General features: G+C 38.7%; 4 protein-coding genes across 5 annotated transcripts in view; 2 read left to right on the forward strand and 2 right to left on the reverse strand.

The window, feature by feature from the left end:
* Positions 1 to 4,770, forward strand: part of LOC141782752 (coiled-coil domain-containing protein 148-like) — a 33,715-nt gene extending 28,945 nt beyond the window's left edge. The window contains exons 12-15 of the mRNA XM_074659426.1: positions 601 to 719; positions 2,681 to 2,798; positions 2,966 to 3,100; positions 3,664 to 4,770. Coding sequence (XP_074515527.1) covers positions 601 to 719; positions 2,681 to 2,798; positions 2,966 to 3,100; positions 3,664 to 3,807 — 516 coding nt within the window. The 3' untranslated portion in view covers positions 3,808 to 4,770. The remainder of the gene's footprint in view (positions 1 to 600; positions 720 to 2,680; positions 2,799 to 2,965; positions 3,101 to 3,663) is intronic.
* The window catches only part of LOC141782758 (activin receptor type-1-like), a 201,142-nt gene that overhangs the window by 146,774 nt on the left and 29,993 nt on the right, over positions 1 to 24,375 (forward strand). Inside the window, exon 1 of one of the 2 annotated variants that reach the window (XM_074659449.1) lies at positions 20,134 to 20,480. The exons of the other annotated variant lie outside the window; for it this stretch is intronic. The gene's annotated coding sequence lies outside the window, so the exon portion shown is untranslated. Of the gene's footprint in view, positions 1 to 20,133; positions 20,481 to 24,375 lie in introns of those variants that run through there. 2 annotated transcript variants of the gene reach the window in all.
* Positions 4,683 to 7,081, reverse strand: upp2 (uridine phosphorylase 2). The gene is made up of 7 exons (XM_074659427.1): positions 6,941 to 7,081; positions 6,712 to 6,826; positions 6,465 to 6,623; positions 6,243 to 6,357; positions 5,911 to 6,120; positions 5,644 to 5,790; positions 4,683 to 5,412 (listed from the first exon to the last, which is right to left on the reverse strand). Exons 1-7 carry the CDS (start codon positions 6,991 to 6,993, stop codon positions 5,270 to 5,272), a joined length of 942 nt encoding a protein of 313 aa, XP_074515528.1. The 5' UTR covers positions 6,994 to 7,081; the 3' UTR covers positions 4,683 to 5,269.
* LOC141782754 (uncharacterized protein C7orf57-like) lies at positions 6,941 to 12,917 on the reverse strand (the record flags this gene model as incomplete). The annotated part of the gene is made up of 6 exons (XM_074659430.1): positions 6,941 to 8,810; positions 9,039 to 9,136; positions 11,059 to 11,138; positions 11,446 to 11,572; positions 12,567 to 12,663; positions 12,758 to 12,917. Coding segments are annotated over 6 exons (567 nt in total), but the record flags the coding sequence as incomplete, so codon positions are not given.

Here is a 24,375-nt window from a genome sequence, read left to right on the forward strand (position 1 = left end):
CTAAAACCTTTCGGTGTGTGTGTGAATGACTTCTCACAGAAAATAATATGGCTTAATGTAGACCAAGCTCTGTATATAGAATAAAACCATGTTACCATACTATATCATAAGGTTTTCTTCAAATTGCCTCACATTTTATTGTTAACTGAAGGTTTTTTTAATTGCGGGCACACATGGAGATCAAATTGAAAGAATACATTGTTATAATTATCTGGGTATTTTCACCATTTAATTTAGTTATTGTCCTCGCAGGTACAACAACTCCACAAAGTGTGTGTGTGAGTGTGTGCCGGTTTAATTAACTCTCTCCTCGGGGGTCTGCTTGGAGATCATGGGTGACCTGAGACACTCTGATTAATGAGAGCATTTAGGCTGCATTGGATTCCATATAATTTAGCACAATAGTCTGCCAGACATTGAAATATCATCTCATTCTTTCTATTTACACTTATCTGATTCCTGCTCTGTCACAATCAATAGGACATGACGATCCTTAAGAGTTCTGCGGCAGTCAAATTAGTGGGAGTGTGGCTCGTCTTCTCGCGGCTGCTGTTAACTTTTTGTTGTTATTCTTTGTAAATTGTTGTTTTCCCCCCTCAGGTCAGGCAGTTTTATTTACAGCAGCATAGGAGGAGGGAGAGGCTGGAGCGGAGGGATCGAGAGAGGCTTGCTAATCTCAGGAGCGCCATGGAAGAGCAGGCAAGGCAAGATAAAGAAAGGTGAGTGGTGCACCACGGGGCCTTGAGTTTTCAAAAGAGATGCTTAAAGAGTTGCTAACAGATAATAAGAATACATTATTACCCGTTACAAGAACGACGTGACATGCATTTAACTTTTTGCTTAAGGGCTTACAACCTCTTACAGTCACAGATATACTACTACTACAACATATTGATGTGTTTTTATTAATGTAGCCATTATCAAGCTTACTTTACCATCTGGTGATGTCACCAAGGTTACCTGAGCATGGGCTTGGAGACTACAAGTTTATGACAGAAAGTCAGCATCACAAACTATTGGTGTGGAGGCTCTGATAAAAGGATGCTATTGGTTGCATTTTGGGAAGTATACTATAGGATCAGACGTACTTGGAGGTTAAAGTCAGGATATCTCGGCCTCTGCTGCTTCAATTTGACTATTCTTCTTTTAAAGGACCAGCGTGTAACATTTAGGGGGATCTATTGTCAGAAATGGAATATCATATAATTAAGTATGTTTTCTTTAATGTATAATCACCTGAAAATAAGAGTCATTGTGTTTTTGTTACCCTAGAATGAACCGTTTATATCTACCATAGACTGTATATATATATAAGAAGTAGACGTAGTCACCGTGACGTCACCCATTGGCTTGTGGACTGGTGTTTTGAAGCTTCGAGTTTGGCATTTTGCCCGTCGCCATCCTGGTTTTTGGCCGTCGTCGTCTCGGTTATTTGCAACCAGAAATGACACGAGGGGGTGGAGCCAAGTTCGGTTGTACTTAGCTTATATTAACACTGAATAAGACATTTTTAGGCAACCAAAATGTCAATATTAACTTTCATGAAATGAAACACGCTGTGAAAGGTTTTAAGTTTCAAGATGAAAACACAAAAAATTCTCAGACCGGACAACGCCGTGGTAGTGACCTGTCAATCACAAGGTAGCCATGGCCCTAAAGGCCCATACCCTGCTTTATGGTCTATTTGACTCTAAATGGGACCATAATTTACTAAATGAACATCATGCTGTATTGAAGAAGACTTGAAACTAGCGATTGAGACCATAAACTAATGTTTACAATGTTTACTGAGGTAATAAATCAAGGGAGAAGTAGGGTCATTTTCTCATAGACTTCTGTACAATCAGACTTCTTTTTGCAACCAGAGGAGTCGCCCCCTGCATTGGCTTCACTTTTCAGACCCAGTTGCCCACTGATATCTACATGTCTCTCTTCACAGAGCCGGCAAACATCTTTCTACAGCAGCCCAGAACGGACAAACCACTGTGTTAACTTTTCCTGCTTGGGCCGGAGATGATAACGTTACTCGCTCCGGAGTTAATCCCCGTAACTCCACACTGGACCGTTAATCTGTCCATTGTGAGTCATCGAACTTTAAGGAAGTGCAATACTAGATTGCTGGAATATCCCTTAAACTGAAAGACAGACTAAGGGAGACTGATAAACAGCATCTTGTGTAAAAAAAACTCCTGGATTGCACTGAACATCACAGACTAATAGTGTAAAAATGTGTATCTGAGGGTGAAATTTACCCCTTAACAAACTGCGCTTGCCGTTATTACACTTGAAACTTTTGCCCAGAGGGTTCACAGCATTTTAGCCTGGAGGATTCTGCGTTTCAAACATCCTGTTCGATGTGATTTGCTCAGCATTTTCTCTGCAGACACCCGCAGAGGCTGGCATTAATACCAGATGATGGTGTTGACTTTGGCTGTGAGAATGAACTGGGCAGGTATGAGAACAGAAATCATGGGGGGTTTGGGGGGGGCAGGAGGGGGGCTGAGGAAGAGATAAAAACCGATGATGGGAGAAGAGCTTCTCTCTGGCAGCCCCATAAAACCCTCCACAGCCCGGAGGCCTGCTGTGTCAGGAGCGATAGGTAATGTTGGTCGTGGCAGTGGCAGAGGAAGAGAGAGGAGCAGCTCAGGTCTGATGTCCTCACCCTCTGTGCTCCCTTTAGGGTGCAGTTTCGGGCTGATATGCTGCAGCGGCGAAGGGAAGAGAGAGAGACGCGGGAGCTTGAGCGGCAGAGAGAAGAAGAAGAGAAACAGAATCGTCTGGAAGCTCTCAGAAACCAGGTGGATCATTATCTTGCACTTAACCCTTTCAACCTGTCAGTTGAAATGACCCACAAGGGAAGACTCATCCCTATGAGTGAAGGCGCCACTGCCACCTTGTGGCACTAAATGAAAATACAACAGTATGCTTCCACTATATTAAATGTTTTGCTTCCTATTTATCTTAGGTTGGGGTGGTGGCAGAGGCAGACCCAGAGAGGATGATGGCAGATACAGAGGCTTGGAAGAGTCGACACCTGAATGTAGAGGAGTTTGAGCTCCAAAGGCCTCTCTACAGTATTCACACGTACACAGACACACAGGTGAGGCATGATAACCTCTACCTTCCTATAACCTGTAGCCTTTGTTTGAATTATTCCAAAATCCCTACACTGTGACCATGTCACTGTACACAGTGACATGGTCATTTGACCCAGGCTCCTTATCTATATGCTCCTTATCTACATATTAGGATTCTTTCCCCCTTTACGGTATTCAGACGTGTTTCGTTTCCTCTTCGGTGACACTGACCAGTGACCTAGGCAATTATGTAAGCTGGTTGGCCGGTCTGTCAATGTTTGTTCTCATGTCAGAGACTTTGATCTGAAGGCCACCCGTCTATCAGTGTACCGTTTGTGTGTGTGTGTTGTCATAATGGTTTGAACTTGCTTATTGTGTAACACAAGCAATGACTAATGATTGTCAAGCTGTGCAAATCTTCTCCTCCAATACCAAACCATGAAGGATTAGTGATTAATCTTGTTTCAAGTATTGAATGAGTAGTAAAAAACCAACAATGGTAACATAGTGGGTGTGATCTAATGTGAAACAACCGGATACGTATTATTTACTGTGGATTTTCTTTTTTCTAACATCTGTTTTCCAGATTGTGTCTGATCCAAGAGTTCGGGTTGAGCAGGCTCTGCGGGAGGCCGGTCTGCAGCACAGCCAGTATGCCAAAGAGGTCCTGTCTGTTATCATGCCCCCTAAACCGCCTAGACGAGATACCAAATCCACACTCAAGTTCTGACCAGGGGCTTGTTTGGGGTCACATCATTAAAGGGTAACTTCTGTATTTTTCAACCTGGACCCTATTTTCCCATGTTTTTGTGTCTAAAAGGGACAAATGGGCACCACACTTTTTAAATTGGTCCAGTTTTTAGGGATAACCCTGTAATCAGCAGCCACGAAACAATCTGCGAGTGCTTGTTTTTGCCACTGACAGGCTCATATTGTTATTATAAGTGTCTGACAACATTATGGAAAGAACCCTAAAGAGAAATGAAACATCTTCATTACTTTTCGCTTGATCTGGTCTTTCTGTTATTGTGTCCAAGTCTCCTTGTAGACGTGCAGACTTCTCCTTGAGCGAGACTCTTTCCATAATGTCAGACTCTTATAACAACAATCAGAGCCTATCATGGCAAAAACAAGCACTTTAAGTGGAGGTAAATGACGGTGCCAGCTTGCCCCAATGGCACCATATTGCAGCCCGTGAGCAGCTGCCGTCTACAGCGCTCTCCCTCAATACAGGAAATACTACAGAAATTGTTGTCCTTATTAGTCAGTTAGACACAAAAACATCCAGGTTGAAAAATACTGAAGTTACCCTTTAAGTCCAAAACTTGTTCTGGTTTTGAGAATTATATTAAATGTAAATAATACCTTTAATAAGCAGAATCATATTCACAGTTGGACTGATCACACCGTTTGGTACAACAGCTGCTGCACTCACAGAGTCAACTGATTTACAGTAGCTACATTATTGACCGCCAAGTGACACAAAGCAATTACTATTATTGACTTTTTATTGAATGTTTTATACTTTACAGCACCTCATGAAAAATACAGTATCACTGAGTGATGATAAACATGTACCGCCAACACATGAAAATGACCTCTCTGCACATTTATCCATATTTATTGACCGCTTATGTTACTGTCAGGAATTTTTGCATAAACAAGCGTGTGTGGCAGAAGCAACTAAATGTAATGTATGTCTCTGGTCATCTGATAACACATTCATCACTGAAACACATTGTAGGAAGGTCTTATATCACAAGAGAAATCACCAAGGAATAAAGTACTTCCCATCTAACGAGCACATAAGAGGAAAAACCTTTATAACTAGAAGGTGCTAACAGATTGCAAACCTCCAATGGAGGCGAATCATTTCCCAACACCCAACAATTTTTGTTGAGTTACAAAAGTAACATTAAGATCAACATATAGAACACGTTCTTTAGAAAATTAACATTACCTTACATAAATACCAGAGTATTAAATATTAAAAGATACAATACATACTTACATATACACATACATATGCAACATACTTAATATTTTATCTTCATCAATGAAATCATAAAAAGCGTAACAACTTTTTAAATAAGTGTCTAATACACATATTAACAAGTACAGTACATATCCACATATCATATCATATATACACTATTTGGAAGGCTGGGGTTGGGAAGGGAGATGTAGGGTTTTTAGACAATATGTCCCAGGCGTTTCTTGATGAAGTGGGACACCAGGACTTGGGGTCTCTGCTGGTAATCCATCAGAACGTCATGAGAGGCGGTGATCTGGTCTCCATCGAAGCGGTTCAGCAATGCAACACAGATCACAGCCGCTGCAGAGAAAAAGGAGATTATCAGTCACGACATTGGGTCAAATCATGAATCAGTAGAGGCGAGACACGCGTATCTGTCTATTCTGTATTCTGCACAACTTATGTCTTTATTGACCAATATCGAGGTCGGCTAATTAAAGGGCGTAGAGGTGCTGTAGAGGCAAGATTGTAGCTTCACAGCCATCAATAAGCTGTGCCCCTGTACATAATGTGCCACATTTTGTAACTTACCTTTGAGGCCACAGACGCGGCACATAGCAGCAAATACGGTGGACTCCATTTCAATATTCCTCACTCCAGCATCGTGAGCTTTCCTCAGATACTCCAGCTTTTCCTCATGAGAGAAGGAGCAGAGAGCTCCGTCAAGTCGACCTTGACCTGGAGAGACACAGCAAAGGATTTGTCACTAATGGTTTTGACCTTTTGGAAGTTCTCTGTGATTACAAATGATATACAAATATGATCACAATAACAAAGAGCATGAGACATGGTTCATACCTTCATAGAAGTCATGGGTGCACATGGTGTTTCCAATCACTGTGGGGATGTTTTGAAGCTCAGTGGAGCACTGCAGAAGCTCGTTGGCCACTCCCTCGTCCAGCTCAGTGCTCCTGGTGATGACTTTACCCAGAACCACCTGCTCAAACTGGGGGCGGAAGGAGTAGTCCACTGCTTTATCCGTGACCACCACTGTCCCTGGAGCCAGACCTAGACACAACACTAGGCATTAAAATCTACTTTTTGTTTTAAAGTCATTAGAGGAGTAATTCAGGGGAAGCAAACTTTGAAAAAGTTTGACAACACTTTCTTTCAAAACAAAAAATTCTTACCGACTCCACCAGATGTTCCCAGGCGAAACAGGATCACATCGCGGCACTGAGCGTGGTGCAGCAGTTTGATGAGCTCATGCAGCATGATGGAGATGGAAGGGACACCCATGCCGTGCTGTGATGGAAACAAGATCAGGATACTTCAAAAACAGTGAAATGATTTAATATTTTGAAGCACTAGGTAGAAGAAATAAAGCCATGTCATTGTTATGTAATACTTACACTCATAGAGAGCACTGGTCCCACTTTATACATGCAGTAGCGGTCAGTTCCCTCACAGATATCTCGAACTTCCTCAGGGTTTCCAGGCAGCTCCAGCTCCTGGTGGATGAACTGGGCGAAAGCCTTCATTCGATTTGCGCTGCCTCCAACACACACAAACTATAGAGAAAGAGGGAAATAGAGAACTTGTGAATTCTGTTTTCTTGCTTTTGAAATTGTCATTTTTTTTTATTAGCATTTCACAAACCTTGATATCTCCAAACATTTCTGGAAGGTTGTGAGTCTTGGTGCCCAAGCTGAAGTGGTAAAGAATATCCTCCTCCATGGAGTCCAAGTAGGGATTTTTCACTTGGACGTGTTGTCTACAAGCATTACAGTACAGCATATTAATACAGGGACAATCAGTGCTCTGATTACCAAACACATTGGATTTTTGAAGAGCAACAAGAAGAAATAGTCAATTCCCAAATACTTACTTGATGTACTCCTTGTGTTCACTCCCCAAACAGTTGAGTAAAATTGGCGCCATGGCTGCAGCAGATGCTTTGAAATCCAGTTTAAAATGTAGTCAAAAGTTGTTAGTCTGTAAAACCTCCAAATACTCGTCGCAGCTCTTTTTGAATAAGAGTTTCGTGTGACTGCTGAGCTTATATAAAGGTGACCTCTGACCCCTGCCACTGATTGGTTCAGGAGGGAGGAGTAGCGACTGTTGTTGCTCTCACATAAACAACCCCTGGTCCCAAACAAAAAGAGCCAGGTTAATAACACCCAAGTTGATTGGCCCAGTTCCAAAGCGTCAGCATACCTTCAAAAATATAATCATCTGAAGTTTTTGAATAACAAACGTGTTGCAGCACAGAGATAACCTTTGACACTGGCATGTAATACATTGGTATGTCAAAACAATGACACACACACACACAGCTAACTTAAAGGTCCCACATTGTAAAAAGTGAGATTTTCATGTCTTTTTTTAATTTATTATAAAGTAGGTTTCAGTGCTATATAAATACTGTGAAAGTATAGAAACGCAAATCCACAGAGATATACACAGCCCGTATTCAGAAACTGTGCCTTTGAAACAAGCTGCCAGGATTTCTGTCCATTTGTGATGTCACTAATATACAATATTTAGACCATTTCACAGTTTTAAATGTAAACATTTTAAATGTGTCCCAGTTTATTTCCTGTTGCAGTGTATTGGTGCCTTCAAATTAAACTCGTGAGCTCCTGTTTACAACATGGGAAGTCGTGTACACGATATGTTTGGCGTTCAAGTAGTTGAGTTGTGAGAAGACACTGCTAAGCAACGGCAATATTAGCGTTACTGTCGGCGTCTATAAGCTAACAATTTAGCAAGCTATGAAGCGGGTAACAATGCAAAGGCATAATGACAGAGGAGAAAGATGAGGCCGTTGGGAATATCAACATTTTCCTCAAATCTATTATAAAATTAGGAAGAAAAACAATATACGACTAAAATTACAATATATTAACTTATTATGCACCAAAAAATGAACTTCCATGGCCTTCGCCAATCCTGACGACATCAACAAACATGTCACAACTTGTGAACTCTGAGCTTTCAGAAACTTTCCCGAGGTCGTGAATATCACAAGAGAGGGGTCATTCATATGGACTCCTCTCATGAACACGGTAAACACGACCCCATTTGAAGGCACCATATTCCCGGTTGCAGTGTATGTGAATGAAATCAGCTGACAGGAAGTAAACATGGACCCAAGCTGTTGCCTAGCATGTTTTAATAGAAACACAACAATACAAGTATGAACTTGAAAATGAACATAATATAGGATCTTTAATATATAACCAACATAAATGCTGTTCGTTCAGCAGCGTTCAAATCAACTACATCAAATAATGTATTGCACCTTTAATGCTTTAATAGTAGTATGAGACTTTTGATGTGTCCCAGAAAATGGGCCCTTTGTTTGTAATAATATGTGGCAAATTATTGACATTCAAATTTCAGCCAAATTTCAGATTGTGAAACATTTCAAACAAACAATCAAACTTTTATTTTGATAGCAAAAAAAACAAGAGTTACTGGTGCCTTCTTAATGAGGCACCACTAACAGGAACAATAAATTAAAGGTCCTAGCTTTAATAAAGTGAAGCTCTTTCACACTTGAGTAATACATCTGACATGACAGAACAATTGAAACTAAGTAAAACATTAGATGTGGCTCAGTATGAAGGGGTGATTAATTAATAATTAATTAATTAATTAAGACATTAATGACGGGAGGAGAGGATGGCGACTATTCCTGTTGGAAGCTTTTGAGTTTGTGCATCCTTTTCCCACGGCACTGGCAGTCCTCTAGTCTGTTGACATGGAAATGTATACGAGTCATTCACCTACTCATCATCACATAATTCACTAATAACCTACGTTATACTGTCAAGACGCATCATCTGAAATCTTAACACACCTGTGGCTTTATTTAATTTAATTTTATTATAATAAGGTGAATTATGATGAAAAAACAAAGAAAGGAAACGATTTACCTGGAAGATTGTCACTCAAACTGTCAGAAACACTGAGCTACTTACTTGACAAATCAGTGTTGGCTGTTGGTTTGTTGTCTTCTGCATAACCGAAGCTCAACAGCTTCGACATGTCGACAGGAGCTGGATTCTTGTCAAACACTCTGAGAACACCAAAGACATAAAGTCCAAATGTGATGGGAATACAATGCAATTTTGGAAGGCTTTTTTCATTGAAATCAAACCAGATGGTGCTTTTGTAATTACAAATATAATGTAATGTTTTGTCATGCTCACAAAGTGCCTATTAGATCAACATGGGGGATTACAGCAGACACAGTGTAAATATGGACCCTACCCTTACCCCTATAAAGATTGTATCCCAAGATAAACTCTGGCTACTCATTACAAAAGTACTCTTCCAACAAAAACACGCAAAGTCAACAATAACTATATCTAAACAAGTCATTAAATCTCAGATTTATCCCTCTAATTCTTTCTTGAAATAAAGAAATGGAGTGTGAAATGACACACAGTCAGTCACTCTGGTTTTAGGAAATGTCTAGACTCTCTGTTCTTTTGACTCTCAAAGTCAATATCTCACACAGAGACTCTGTAGAGCTGATCATTGCACTGCAATAATGAAAATAAATAGGGCTGCAACTAACAATCATTTTCACTGTCATTTAATCTGTTGATTATTTTATCGATTAATGAATTCGTTGTTTGGTCTATAAAATGTCAGAAAATGGTAAGAAATGTCGATCAGTGTTTCCCAAGGCCCAAAGAGGCGTTTCTCGGGTCACGGGGTCGTAAACTGCAATAGTTGTGTTATGATGGTTGTACTTTAGCATCACGTTGGTTGAGCTTGCTTGACTCCGTCCCCATGCTTGAGCCAAATGGGGAATTTATTAAAACTGACAACTAACTAACAATTATTTTCATTATTTGTTAATCAGACAATTATTTTCTCACTTCATCAATTAGGTAGTTTAGAGTTTAAAAAAAAACACACAGTACACATTCACATTTTAGAAGCTGAATTTTGAGGATTTTTGCTGATGAAATGAGGTCATGCAACTAGGGCTGCAACGAACGATTATTTTCATTGTCAATTAATCTGTCAATTATTTTCTTATTTTATTAGTTGTTTGGTCTAAAAAATTTCAGAAAATAGTTAAAAATGTCAATCAGTGTTTCCCAAAACCCAAGATGACGTCATCAAAGGTCTTGTTTTGTTTCACAACTCAAAGATATTCAGTTTACTGTCATAGAGTAGTAAAGAAACCAGAAAACATTCACATTTAAGATAGTGGAATCAGAGAATTTAGACTTTTTTTTCATTTAAAAAACTACTCAAACCCCCTATTAATCGATTGAAAATAGTTGGCAATTAATCAATTGACCGTTGCAGCTCTAACAAATATGATTTTAGGATTTAGGGAACTTTGTTTTGCAGTAATAACCAGTCTTTACTGTTTAGTCTCTGTAGCCTTGTACGTGAGGTTATTTGGGGTTTCTGACCTTGATATTTATATACGTTTACCGGGAACACACCACACAGACAAGCACTGAGCCAGAGCAAACAGGTGATCTGAACATCCTGTTATCTCTAACTTGTGTGCTGCCAAACCAGGAGCATTTCTGCTTACTCACCACAGCATGGAGACATACAGTGTGGAATTTACTGACAATAAGCTCTTATCATATGTGTTGTAATGCTAGTAACTAGGAGATTACACTGCTGGAAAATTATGAAATTGCTTACAGTCATCATAGGTTAACAATTGTTCAAATCAGTCATAAAATAGTCAGGCGGCCTATATGTATACGTATTGCTGTTCATACTAGCCATTAAAAGATATGTTCCCAATTTGACTGACTTGAATAATTGTATCCTTTAAGTGTTGTTTGCTATTACTTCCACTCAAAATGACTGGTATGGTCTGACATAATAAGATCACTGGTTCATAATAAATCTATTCTATTTTGTTTTGTCTCTGAGGGTTGTTGTAGCATTCTGAGACACTTGTATTGTATATAAATTATAGAACAACAGCGCCATCTTGTGACCATGTGAACTTACATCCTCTTGAATTTGCTGATCTCATGATATTGATTGGATGGCTGCAATGTCTCCATCTGGTAGTCATGAACGTTGTTGTTCTGCAAAGCAAAGTCACAGTGGTTATTTTCTGAATGTAAATATAGCCAGGATATCTGGCTGGATATTTTTTCCAGTTCTCCCTATAATTTGGCAGCATTTTAAAGTCTCATTTTGATTATAAACCACTGAGAAACAAGTAGCTGAACCACAAAGTAGGTCTGCCCAATCGCTAACAATCCCTCAATTTTGTCTTAAACCATGCGATCATAACAGAACAAAGCAACACAAGAGATGGAATAAATTGTTATTTTGGAGGCTTGTGTGACTAAATTACTTTCTAAATGACTTTGATATTTCTTTGTTTACCTTCTCTCTCTCTTTGCCATTGCTGCTGCTATCATCCCTCTCCCAGGCTGACATATTGTCAGTCCCAAAGGGGGGCTCTGATGGTTGAAAAGCTCCAGGCTTTTTCTTCTCTTCAATGTTAATTAGACTGTTGGAAAAAAAACCACAATATAGAGATATGAAGTGTATCCTTCCCTTAATGATAGCTGGAATATAGAAGAAGAATAACAGTAGAAATCAGCCATTAGTGGCTGATTGTTACTGTTTATTTAACGTAAAAAAAAATTAAATGTAAATCAACTTTTATTGTCACACATTGTACACAGCACACAGTGAAATTTAGTATCTGCATTTAACCCATCCTAGTATTAGAAGCAGTGAGCAGCTACTATACAGCGCCAGGGGAGCAGTTTGTGGGTCCAGTGCCTTGCTCAAGGGCACCTTGGCACAATCTGGCATCTTTCCAGCTATCAGTTAACAGTCTGTACTTGACTTGAACCAGCGACCCTCCGTTTGCCAAGCCAAGTCCCCACAGACTGAGCTACTGCCGCACAGTACTTCAAAAGACTGAAAGCTAGCAGTATACAGTATATAGGGGGACCAGATCCCAACAAACCAAATGTGAGACAAAGAGTATGTTTGTGTCGGGATAAAAATGCTGTGCAGCCCCTCGTAAAGTGGACCACCTAATTATATACTGTAGTAGTACTGGCAGTAGTAGCATATTGGCGAGTAGTAGTGTAAGTAATGGACGCGGAAGTAAAGATAAGATAAGATAAGATAAGGTGAACCTTTATTAATCCCCAGGGGGAAATTCAGGTGTCAAAGCAGCAACATCAGCAAACAGAGTGAAACACAGGAGAGGTAAAGGTATACAAAAATTATAAAAACAATAAATAGAGATATAAAAATACAGAGTGAATGGGTGAACATAGTGTGTACAGTCCGTCAATGAGTAAATGTAGTATGTACAATAAATAAATGTAATATGTACATATGTGCAGTCTATAAAGTGGTATATAGGATGTATGGTGTAAAGTAAGTGTAAAGTGCGCCAGTGGTTAGAGTCCAAGTATTTTTGAATCATAAAACTGACTGCAAGTCACAGTGCATGATAATAATAAGACAAATGTTACATGTACCTTGGCTTGAAGTTGTCTCCTAATGCAGTGCCGAACCAGCCTGGAGGTTTGTATGCAGCAGGTTTAGAAGTGATTGTTTCCTCGTGCCACAAAAGCCCTGTTGGAATAAAGGACAAAAATAAATGGAGGCGAAATGCATTAACCAGCTATAGAGGGACATGTCTAGATAAGGCAAGAGGATGGCTCTATACCCTTATGCCCTCCTTGTTTTGCAAGCTTGATATAGTCAGAATCACTCTCTAGGACTCCGGCCCTCCTCCCTCGGGCCCTGTCATCAGGAAGGGTGCTGATGGTTGGGGACAGTCCTGGGATCTGGGAGATCTGGCCATTTAGTCCTTGGATCCCTGAATTTCACACCCATAATGGTAAAACACGCACACACAGACACAGTGAAGCAAAGAAAATAAGGAATCACACCATTCATATTCATTCCCAGCCAACATCTGTATGTGGGGCCCATGTGGGTACTAAATGGGTTGAAAAATGGGCCCTATATGGGATTGTCCGCGGGTTCCATAAGGGCCCAATGTCAATTGCCCACATGGATTCGATGCAGGATTACAATGGGTGTTATGTGGGCCCCAACTGGGCAACATACCCAAGACCCATCCTAGTCCCAGCTTTAACCCTTGTGTGGTGTTTGGGGTCTGTGGGACCCGTTTTCAATGTTTACTAAAAGAAAAATGATGTGATTCATAATTTTTTCAACCTCAGACTCATTGGCCTTGGCTCATTTTCTATGAAGAACATATAAAAGAACACATTTTTCAATGACTGCACACTGTACATCCCCCTACACAATTATATTACATATGTGATGTTCGGGTCCTCTGGACTCCCGAGGGAGATAAATGTGTGGAAATTGTAGGTGCTGTGTACAGTACCTACACTCTGTCATCCTCTGACCTGGGCCTGCTGTGTGTGTGTGTGTGTGTGTGTGTGTGTGTGTGTGTGTGTGTGTGTGTGTGTGTGTGTGTGTGTGTGTGTGTGTGTGTGTGTGTGTGTGTGTGTGTGTGTGTGTGTGAGTTTTGTCTTTCTGCTCCTGCTGTTCCCGCACGAGGTTGTTACATTTCAAGCACCGACACCTGTCTGCTCCCACATTCTCGCACATTTTGCCCTCTGTCTTGCGGGAACTAGTCTATATTTTCTCACACTATATCCCAGCTGCAAATTGGCTGTGTGGCTCCTTATCGCAATCGATCAAGATGGCAAAAAGACTCTCTGCTCAGAGGGCTTTAGAAATGATTTTAGAAGAGAGAGAACTTTTGGAAGAAGAAGATGAAGAGGAAGAGTTTTCAGAATATTAGGATCACATTTCTGTCAATTCAGAGTCTGACAATGAGTATGAAGAAGAGGATGAGACTGTCCATCAGGCAGCTCAAAAACGAGCCCCTCAGCAGCCAGCAAGTGGAGAAATATGGATGTCAAAAGATGCAACACACACACAGTAAAACTCTGCCCCTCATGTGTTGTATAAGCTGGCATGAATAGGCTATGTGTTCAATGGGGTTCGTGTTGTGTAGACTGACATGAATTTTAATTAAGTTCAAAGAAATAAACATCAATAAAAACATTGTTTCATTTATATTTGTTCAAGATAAAGGTTTTTTTCCACCCATATCTTCATTATAATTGATTTTTATTTTTTATTACATTTTATCACAAAAAACAAATAGCACTTTTGTTCATAAATAATATCCTACAGAAGTAAATGGCAAATATTAACCATATGCTGTCTATATTGCTTGTAATTGGGATAAAGTAAACATCTGTTAAGTATTTTTACATAAATTGTTATGGCTGTATTGATTTAAAAACCCAATAATGGGGTGGATCCAACAGACCGGCAGACATTGGCTGAGTAACAAAAACATGAACACCACACAAGGGTTAAGTTTAAGATGTGGGTACTATATGGGGACTACATAGGCTGAAATATGGGTTGTAAGTGGGGTTGTCCACAGTTTCCATGTTGGCCCCCATGCTAGTTACCCTTGCGGGTTTCATGCAGGAGTACACTGGGTGTTATATGGGCCCAATCTGGGCAACATTAACCAAAACCCATCTCTAATTTCCCCTTATTGACCCACCTAGGACCCACATGGGTAACCCACTTGGGGGAGCCCATGTGGGACCTATTTAGTTGACTCAATTGGGCCACATTTGCGTTGCCCATTCGGAGCCCATACACTAATTTCCCATTAGCAACCCGCCTAGAACTCACTTGGGTAGCCCACATGGGGGACCTACTTAGTTTTCCCAAGTGGGCCCCAGATAAGATGCCCATTTTGGGCCCATACCCACTTGGTACCCAGGTACCCCCAGCATAACCCATGTGGGGCCCACATAACCATGTTGGCTGGGTTGCTTCATGAACTACACTAGTCCACACCAGTGATAACTGGCAACATCACTTCCCACCAGGGTCCAGCAGACAGGTGTCTCCCTGCAGACATTAGCCTACAACGTGAGGTAAACTAAACTAAGTTAGTATAAACAGTTGTACTTGCCAGATGTTGTCAATGGAAGATCGTCACCCACGAGATCTGAGTAATTTCTAGTGGAAAAGGAGACAAAAACCCGGCACACTGTCAAACTCTTAGATGTAGCATTAGCATCAAAACACTAAATTAGCATTAGTTAGCATTGATTAGCTAACACGCAGTTCATTCATCCTTAAGCATTACATTAAACACAACATTATAAGTGACGTCACACTAATTAGTCTGCCGGAATAATAAAACGTTTTTAAAACACAGCAATGACAGTTCTGGTTTAAATGTAAGTAAAACTCACTCTGTATACATGTTGGAAGAAGCGGAGCTAGAAACTATAGTGAAGAAGTGACTCTGTTTGGGACTTCTGACTGCGTCTCCATGGAAACGGTTATTAGACACAGCCTGCAGTCCAACAGCTGCTCAGTGAGGTGTTTCTGTAACCTTAGATGGTTAGTTAGATAGTTAGATAGATAGTTAGTTAGATAGTTAGATAGTCAGTTAGATAGATAGTTAGTTAGTTAGTTGGGTAGGTAGTTAGTTAGTCAGTTAGTTAGTTAGATAGATAGATAGATAGATAGATAGATAGATAGATAGATAGATAGATAGATAGATAGATAGATAGTTAGTTAGATAGATAGATAGATAAATAGTTAGTTAGTTAGTTAGTTAGTTGGGTAGGTAGGTAGTTAGGTAGATAGATAGATAGTTGGTTAGTTGGTTAGTTGGGTAGGTAGGTAGTTAGGTAGATAGATAGATAGATAGATAGATAGATAGATAGTTAGTTAGTTAGTTAGTTAGTTGGGTAGGTAGGTAGTTAGGTAGATAGATAGATAGATAGATAGATAGATAGATAGATAGATAGATAGTTGGGTGAGTGGATAGTTGGGCGGTTGGTTGGTTGGATGGATGGATCGTTAGTTAGTTGGTTGGTTGGTTGGTTGGTTGGTTAGTTAGTTAGTTGGGTGGATGGATGGATGGTTGGTTGGTTGGTTAGTTAGTTAGTTAGTTGGTTAGTTAGTTAGTTGGGTGGGTGGATGGATGGATGGATGGTTGGTTGGTTAGTTAGTTAGTTGGTTGGTTGGTTGGATGGTTGGTTGGGTGGGTGGATGGTTGGTTGGTTGGTTGGTTGGTTGGTTGGTTGGTTAGTTAGTTAGTTAGTCATATGTTTTGTATTAATATGGCATAACTCACTCTTCTGTTTGTGGGCCCATATAGTGATGTTTGAAAAGTACCAATGCTGAAAAATGTCTGTAAGGTTTTGACAGTTTTGAAAAGGCCCTAATGGGTAAAAGAATTATTGATGCATTGCACACTCAGAAAAGATGGGTTTCTGGAAGAATTTATAGAGGAAGGAATAGAGTTATTACTGTGAAATTAGACATATCTTTTAATGCAAATGTGCCTGGCTATTTGATAATATATTCAGTGGTTTTATTACAGATAAATACTCTCTATAGTCTGCTCTTAATTGCTTTTTTAGTAGCCTAATCTCAATAAGTATTGTACTGCTTAATGGTTTGGCTCTGTTGGTAAATCTGAATAAAGGATTTTAACCTAAGATTATTATAATAAATAAAGTATTTTAAATCTAAAGTATTTTACATATAAAGACATCAATGAATATCAATGTGAAATATTAGCTGCAAAATATGTTGACTGTTGCCATACAATAAGAGGTGCTACAAGCTCCGAACATGTTTCTGATTAACTACATCTGTAAAAGAATGTATATTTAATATTTAGTAGTATTATACAATATAATATTTATAGTATTTGGTATATTTTGATTGTGACTATTTTGTGATTATTTCTTGTGATTGTGATTATTTTGTGATTATTTCTTGTGATTGTGTTTATTTTGTGATTATTTCTTGTGATTGTGATTATTTTGTGATTATTTCTTGTGATTGTGATTATTTTTTTGATTATTTCTTGTGATTGTGAATATTTTGTGATTATTTCTTGTGATTGTGATTATTTTGTGATTATTTATTGTGATTGTGATTATTTTGTGATTATTTCTTGTGATTGTGAATATTTTGTGATTATTTCTTGTGAAATGTAATTATTCATTAATATGTAATTTCACTTTGGCAATAATGTAACCTGAACATTCATGCCAATAAAGCTTATTTGAATTTGAATTTGAATTTGATATGTTAGGAAACACAATTTGAAGTGATTTCATACATTTTTTACCAGCATGTTTGTTTTAAAGCATACTGATCATTTTTATTGCCTGAAATAAATATAGCCTATAATGCCCAGAAAGCTTGAACCCTTCACTCCCTGAATGCTGAGTCGGGAGCATGCGCAGAGCAAACCAAATAGCAATGGTCCGTTAATTACCGCGCATGCGTCAAGCCAGCCAGAGAGAACAAGTCTGTGACAGGAAATGTAAGCCTTGGCTTCAGAATAAAAACACAATATATATCTGGAGAATATTTGGGTACTCAGAAGATGAAAAAACTAGTTTGGATACACTATAGGATATTTCATTATAGTGGTTTACTGTAGGCCTATTCTATAGTTCAATCTATATACTACTAAAAGCACAATATCACACAGCTGACATGATAAGGGCCTTAAAGTTGATTTACTGCCTAATGCTGAAGGTCCCTGCATGTGTCAAAATATAGTTTCAACACCTTCGTTATTTCAGTTTTGTGCTCACATGTTTCATATTTCTTAATTAAGCTGTGTTGAATCAAATTACCACACAGCACAGGGCCCTTGGCAGTGTAAGATAGGAATGCTGTACACAATGCTTATTAGAGTGTGAGAGGTACATGGGATTAATGGGAGCCCACTGCAGCTCATTTTTTGCCCCGAGGCCCCTGAGCAGCTTAATCCCACATTCATATATAAAATAGTTAAAATTAGCTCCACCTTCACTGGCGACAACATTAAAATGCTGGTTACAAATTAAGGCATCTGTGATGATAAAACAATATAGTATGCAAGTGGCCATTCTGCATAATTGGTAGCCTACTTTTGATACTTATTTAGCAGAAGTGGTGGAGGAAGTATTCAGATCCTATTCCTCAGTGAAAGCAGCAATACCACTATGTAAATATGCAATGTCGTACATTGAAAATATTAATTAAGTAAAAGTATGTTAGTAGCAAGTGTATAATGTTACTGTGCTTATGTTCAGGTAGAACATCAGGTAGAACATAAGCCTCTGTGAGTTTTTCACTATTATACGTTGTATTATTGGATTATTACTGATGTATTCATATGTAAGTAGCATTTTATTGTTGTAGTGGGTGAAGGTATAGCCTATATAGGTATAGCTTAATCTTAAAACTATTTTATGAGGCCATGATATGTTTTGTCTGTAAAAATCATAATTTTTAAACGTAACTAGTAACTTCAGATATGGGCAGCAGAGTAAGAAGTACTATATATCTCCCTGAAATGTAATGGAGTAGGCTATTATGTGAAATGGAAATACTCAATTTAGATACAAATACCTCAAGAGCAGAACTTTTACTTACATATCTTCTGTAATGTAGTATTATAGTTTTACTAATTATAATGAATTAGTTATATGTTTATAGATTATATGATTATTTTTCTTGGACCCCTAGAAATAATAACATTTAAGGCGAGACAAAGCAGGCAAAAACAGTTTTTCATGCGCTGGTCAATTTTGAGATTTGGGGCTATTTTGCTTCAATGACATGTCTTCTTTCAGACTAGTGGAAAGAAAACATCCAAAATACACATTTAGGTGTTTAATTTACTTTTTTGTCTATTTGCGTCTGTAGATTTCTCCTAAATTCATCAAAAGTTATCATTAAATAATGCGTCACTTACATTTTTAAACATACAAGTTCAGGAAACTTGTAAAACAAAAAACTATTGTCTTCTGGGGAAGTTTCATGATGATATCTATTAGTTAATTATTTTTTTACCCTAGTCACCTTTAGTGTCTTGCAATATGTATGGAATTTTACAGAACACATTTTGGTAAAATTAGTTTTTCTCAGACTCTGAGCCAGAAATCTTCACTTCAGTAGCACTTACATGACAGTTGACAGTATTTTCTTATTTATTGAGTGATAAAAAGAGATATCCAAAATTCCCTCTGTAAAAACATTTGACTCTAATATGTCAACAAAACAAAACGATCATTTTGAACCTAGCTTTATCCAATGTTCAGATTTCTGTTCTGGAAATTGATGTAAATTAGCACATATTTGATCAAATAATGCCTCATGTGCATATACCAATTTCAGAAAACTTGTAATACAAAACATAATTGTCAGGTAATCAACTGGGGAAGTTTCATGGTGATATCTTTAAATGTGTTGCCCTATTCGTCAGGCGTGTCTCCCCTTAAAGCAGCAGTGGGTAGAACTGGAACAAATATGATTAAAAAAGTTGTATTTATAAAACAGTCACTATATCCTGACACTAATACATGAAAAAAAAGCATGTGCCTCGGTGTCCACCGGTGCTCCTAAGACCGGAGGAAAACAACCAATCAGAGCCGAGCTTCATCTTGTGATGAAGGTAACAAAGCTTTTAGTCTAAGTATATAGTATATAAGTCTAATGCAGTGAGGGCCAAAGTGCAAATGTATGACGGAGTATTAGGGCCACATTGAGGGAAAAAAACATCTTAGATTTCCAGAATAAAGTCATAATATTACGAGAATAAAGTCATAACTTTACGAGAAAAAAGTCGTAATTTAATGAGAATGAAGTCATAACTTTACGAGAAAAAAGAAAATAACACGTAAAATTACTACTTTATAATATTATGACTTTATTCTCATAATACTACGACTTTTTTTTCTCATAAACCTATGACTTTATTCAACAATGATAAATAAAAATGAAAATGTAAAACAAATCATTTTCAAATTTTCCATTTTTAAAAATCCACAGGGAGCCACTGGAGAGGAGCTAAAGAGCCACATGAGGCTCCGGAGCCTGCAGGTTGCTGACCCCTGACCTGAGGTATCTCTACCAGGAGCTACTTTGTTTTATTTTGAAATGCGTGACCGGAAGAGCTCGTATTTCCCAGCTCTCTTCACGCTGGTTTAATTACAGAGAGTTGTTGCAAGGTAACTTCCTCCAATCCTGCTGCTGGCTCTCTGCCTTCACGGAGAGTAGGGGTGCGAGTTGTGAAGCCTCGTATACAGTGCTTCATGTATGAAGGGAGACACAACGTTAAAACAAAATGTGTCTTCATTGTGCCCTAAATATCTTGTGAATTAGTCTCTTTTGTTTTTGGTGTATTCCCACCGAGAGAACGACGGAGGATCATGTTGGCGTCACGGAGGCTCCGCTGCTGCTCAGACTTTGGAAAACAAATCGGGTGTTTGTCTGTGAATTCTCGGGAGATGGCAGAGTAGCTACAGAGATCCTCAGAAAGCACTTTGAAGAAAAAAACAGCAGCAAAGGTAAGTTTAATCATAAACTGTAATAACACTGTCGCCTAATAGACATCTCGGTGGACGTGGAGAAGTTTGCTGATTTGCAGGAAAAAGGTTTCGTGACGTCTCTCTCGTAAAATCTTTGGCCTGTTGTGTTATTGCAGCCACACATATATTGCATTTCTGCATCTTAGGTTGTGTGAACCTGCATCTCATAGAAATATGCATGATTTTGTATTATTTTTAGAGATGTTTTTGCTTTGCTCTTGGTAAATAGTGGTGGAAAAAAGCATATCTTGCATTGTAATTTCTTATCAGGCTGGGTTGCAACTAGTCGTGACTTTGTTTGGAGTTTTTTGTCATGCAAAAGAGTCTCTTAAGGAGGGTTGATCCTTCATCATCATCCCATGCTGAGCACTTTTAACATCACAATCACAGTCCTGGAGGGGGGGAGGAGGAGAGGAGCCAAAAACACTGGTGAACACACAGTAATGTGATTTAATTTAAAACTAGCTGGTGGTTAATAAACATTTAATATATATAAATATATAGTCAGGGAATGAAATTGGCACCTGCCTCCTGTCAAATACAGGGTAAATGGCTGTGGCAGGTTAATGTTTCAGGTCACCTGCCACCATGGCAGATCCTTATATTAAGAATTTTTTAAAAGCAATTCCTAAATTGAAAATAGGGATTAAGGTTACATGATGCATATTTCTACTGTCTGTTACCACTGACACAGTTTCTACTAGGGGTGGAAGAAAATATAAAAAATATTCAGTATTGCAATATTAAGTTTTGTGATACTGTATCGATTAAAAAACAACAACTATTGATTTCTAATTAATAGTTTACATGCAAAGATTAACTCAGTCAATACTTTATTTTATTTGCAAAGATATGCACCCTATGTGATAAATGCAAATGCAGATCCTACTATTCTGATTGCATAAAAAAGTGAAAAAAATGTACTCGGATTTTATGATTTTTATGTTGTGTTCTTTATACTGTGACAGTTTTCTTAAAATTAGATTTAAAAAAAAAAATTGAAATATATTGCCTTGCTTACAGTATCGCAATATATTGAATCGTATCCCCTGTATCATGATACGTCTAGTATCGCCAGATTCTTGCCGATACACAGTCCTAGTGTTTACAATCTTAAAGCGTTCTACATAGATTTAAGAAGTGGCAGACAAAAAAAAAAATGTGTGGCTGGTAGAAATGTTCAGTGACCTACCACAGTGGCACGTGATGAAAAACGTAATCTTAGACCCTGTATATAGTTCTTATACAACATGCTTTTCCATGAGGAACAAACAGGAAATGGTGTGTGTGATCAGACTGCAGGGGTGGTTGAATATAAAGGCATCAGACCTGCTGATGAGAGGGTGCAAACTTCATTACAGAGGTGTTAATGCTAGCTGTAAACATTCAGATTAAAAGATGTGTGAATGGGAATGTCTCACACTGAAGTGTACTTCCTCAGAATCAACTCATTGTGCTGGCTCTCACCAAAATTACATTCCCACATACTAATCAGGTCTGTCTTCACTAGTAGCTCAAATGTCTGGGGAGCACTTGACTTTTTTTTTTTTTGCTGTGTAGCCTGTTGTGTTATTGAACACGGCCCAGCCAATCTCTATTAAGTGTGCATGATGCGTTTAAGGTAAACTATTCCACACTTTAATGTATATGCAAGTTCCTCTGACAGCCAAACATATGCATTGATGGTGTCTGGCATGGGAGATGGCATATTGTTTTATAAATATGGCATCGAAAATAAGCTGTAATATATAGCGCTGTGTATTGGCAAGGTCTATTAAAAAAAGGTGAAAACTGTCGATCAGTGTTTCCAAAAGCCCAAGATGACGTCCTCAAATGTCTTGTTTTGTCCACAACTCAAAGATATTCAGTTCACTGTCATAGAGGAGTAAAGAAACCAGAACATATTCACATTTAAGAAGCTGAAGTGAGAGAATTTTGACTTTCTTTTCTTAAAAAATAACTCAAATTGTGCCGTTGTGTTTTACCGTGTTGTGGTATTCATGACCTCGTAAGTGGAAAGCTTCTGAAAGCTCAGAGTTCACAAGTTGTGACGTGTTTGTTGACGTTGTCAGAAATGGCGGAGGACATGGAAGTACATTTTTCAGTGCATAATAAGTCAATATATTGTAATTTCAGTCGTATATTGTTTTTCTTCGTAACTTTATAATAGGTCTGAGGAAAATGTTGATATTCCCAATGGCGTCATCTTTTTCCTCTGTCCTTATAGCTTTGCATTTACTGCATTATATTACCCGCTTGCTAAATTGTTAGCGTCTGAGGCTTCCAGACGCCGACAGTAACGTTAATATTGCCGTTGCTTAGCGGCGATGTTCTCACGACTTGACCACTTTAAAACCAAGCATATCGTGTACACGACTTCCCATGTTGTAAACCCGGGTTCACCAAGTTCATTTGAAGGCACCATAAAGAACACCGCCATATGCATAAAATATGAGTATAAAAAAGTTTACATTTTTATGTAATCAGAACAGTGGGATGCATTTATCACAGTCCCTGTAACATCCGACATTATAGCACTACTTTGAGAGGCGCTTATCTTTGCAAATGAGATAAAGTAATGAGTTTATCTTTGCATGTAAACCATTAATTCAAAATCAATGCAGTGTTTTTGAGAATCAATAGAGTATCACAAAACTGTAATACATGAATTGGTTGTTGGTGAATTTCCCCAGGACTGGATAATCACAGTTGAGGTTATTTGTTTTGTGGCAGTGAGTGGCGGTGTGTTTGTGTGGTTGGTTGGCGATCTGGAGAGTGTAACTCCATAGCTGACCAGTCCCTGAAGTCGGGCCTCCATGATGTGGGCGCCTGCTGTTGCGTCGTGGAGTCTGGCTGATAGTGGTCTGATAAAAGGACGGCAGGCAGTCTGAGGCTGAGATAGGGACCAACTCCAGGGGATCTCTGGGATCCTGTTCTGCTCAGCTGAGGTAACGGCCATTGTGATTAGTCCTCTCCTCCTCTTCAACGTCTCTGTCTACAACAATGTTATTGTTTGGCCTTGGGCCAGTGTCATTGTTTCAGACCGCCTATCTGCGGTAACTTACTCCTCAACCAGTTGGAGGTTATCTGCCTCTCTGAGACTAACAATGCATTCCCAACAATAGCACTGGTATGGGGTGTCCTGGAATGTTTTTTCTTGCATTTGTTTCAAAGAGGCCTGATTTACGATGCTCGAATGTATTTATGTTGTTACACAAGTTTATCTTACTGCCAACAAGTTGCTTAGAGCAAGTGCTGAAACAGCTGATCAATCATAGGATGTCAAAGAAAAGTGAAAAATCACATAATTTCCCAGAGCCCAAGGTGACGTCTTCAAATTGTTATGTCTGACTAACAGTCCGAAACCCAAAGATATTCAGTTTATTATCACATAAGAAACAGAAAAGAAGCAAATAGTCACAATTAAGAAGCTGTAGCACACAATGTTTGGCGTTTTTTTTTTTCTTCTTAAAATTGACTTAATCAGTTGTCAGAATAGTTGCTGAGAATTGTTCTGTCGATCGAGTGATCGAACAGCTGATCGTTTTAGCTCTAAAGTAAATTACCAAGAAAACTTAAATGTGTAATTTACAATGGTTCCAGCTTCTCCTTCCAATGTTTGCTGCTTCTGTCTTTGTGTTTTGGACTGTTTAGGAAGAAAAAGGAAGCTACTGTGTCTGAACTAGGGCTGCAACTAACGATTATTTTCATTATTGATTAATCTGACGATTATTTTCTTGATTAATCGATTAGTTGTTTGGTCTATAAAATGTCAGAAAATGGTGAAAAATGTTGATCAGTGTTTCCCAAAGCCCAAGATGATGTCCTCAAATGTCTAGTTTTGTCCACAACTCAAAGATATTCAGTTAACTGT

This window comes from Sebastes fasciatus, chromosome 14, assembly GCF_043250625.1.
Source record: "Sebastes fasciatus isolate fSebFas1 chromosome 14, fSebFas1.pri, whole genome shotgun sequence".
In the NCBI taxonomy this organism is placed as follows: Eukaryota; Metazoa; Chordata; class Actinopteri; order Perciformes; family Sebastidae; genus Sebastes; species Sebastes fasciatus.

Coding starts and splice junctions, on each gene's coding strand:
- upp2 (XM_074659427.1), bottom strand. CDS start 6,993: ATGGCGCCAATTTTACTCAACTGTTTGGGGAGTGAACACAAGGAGTAC. Junction 6,358..6,464: donor GACCAGTGCTCTCTATGAGT/GTAAGTATTACA, acceptor TTTCCATCACAG/CACGGCATGGGTGTCCCTTC. Junction 6,121..6,242: donor GGGAACATCTGGTGGAGTCG/GTAAGAATTTTT, acceptor TGTTGTGTCTAG/GTCTGGCTCCAGGGACAGTG.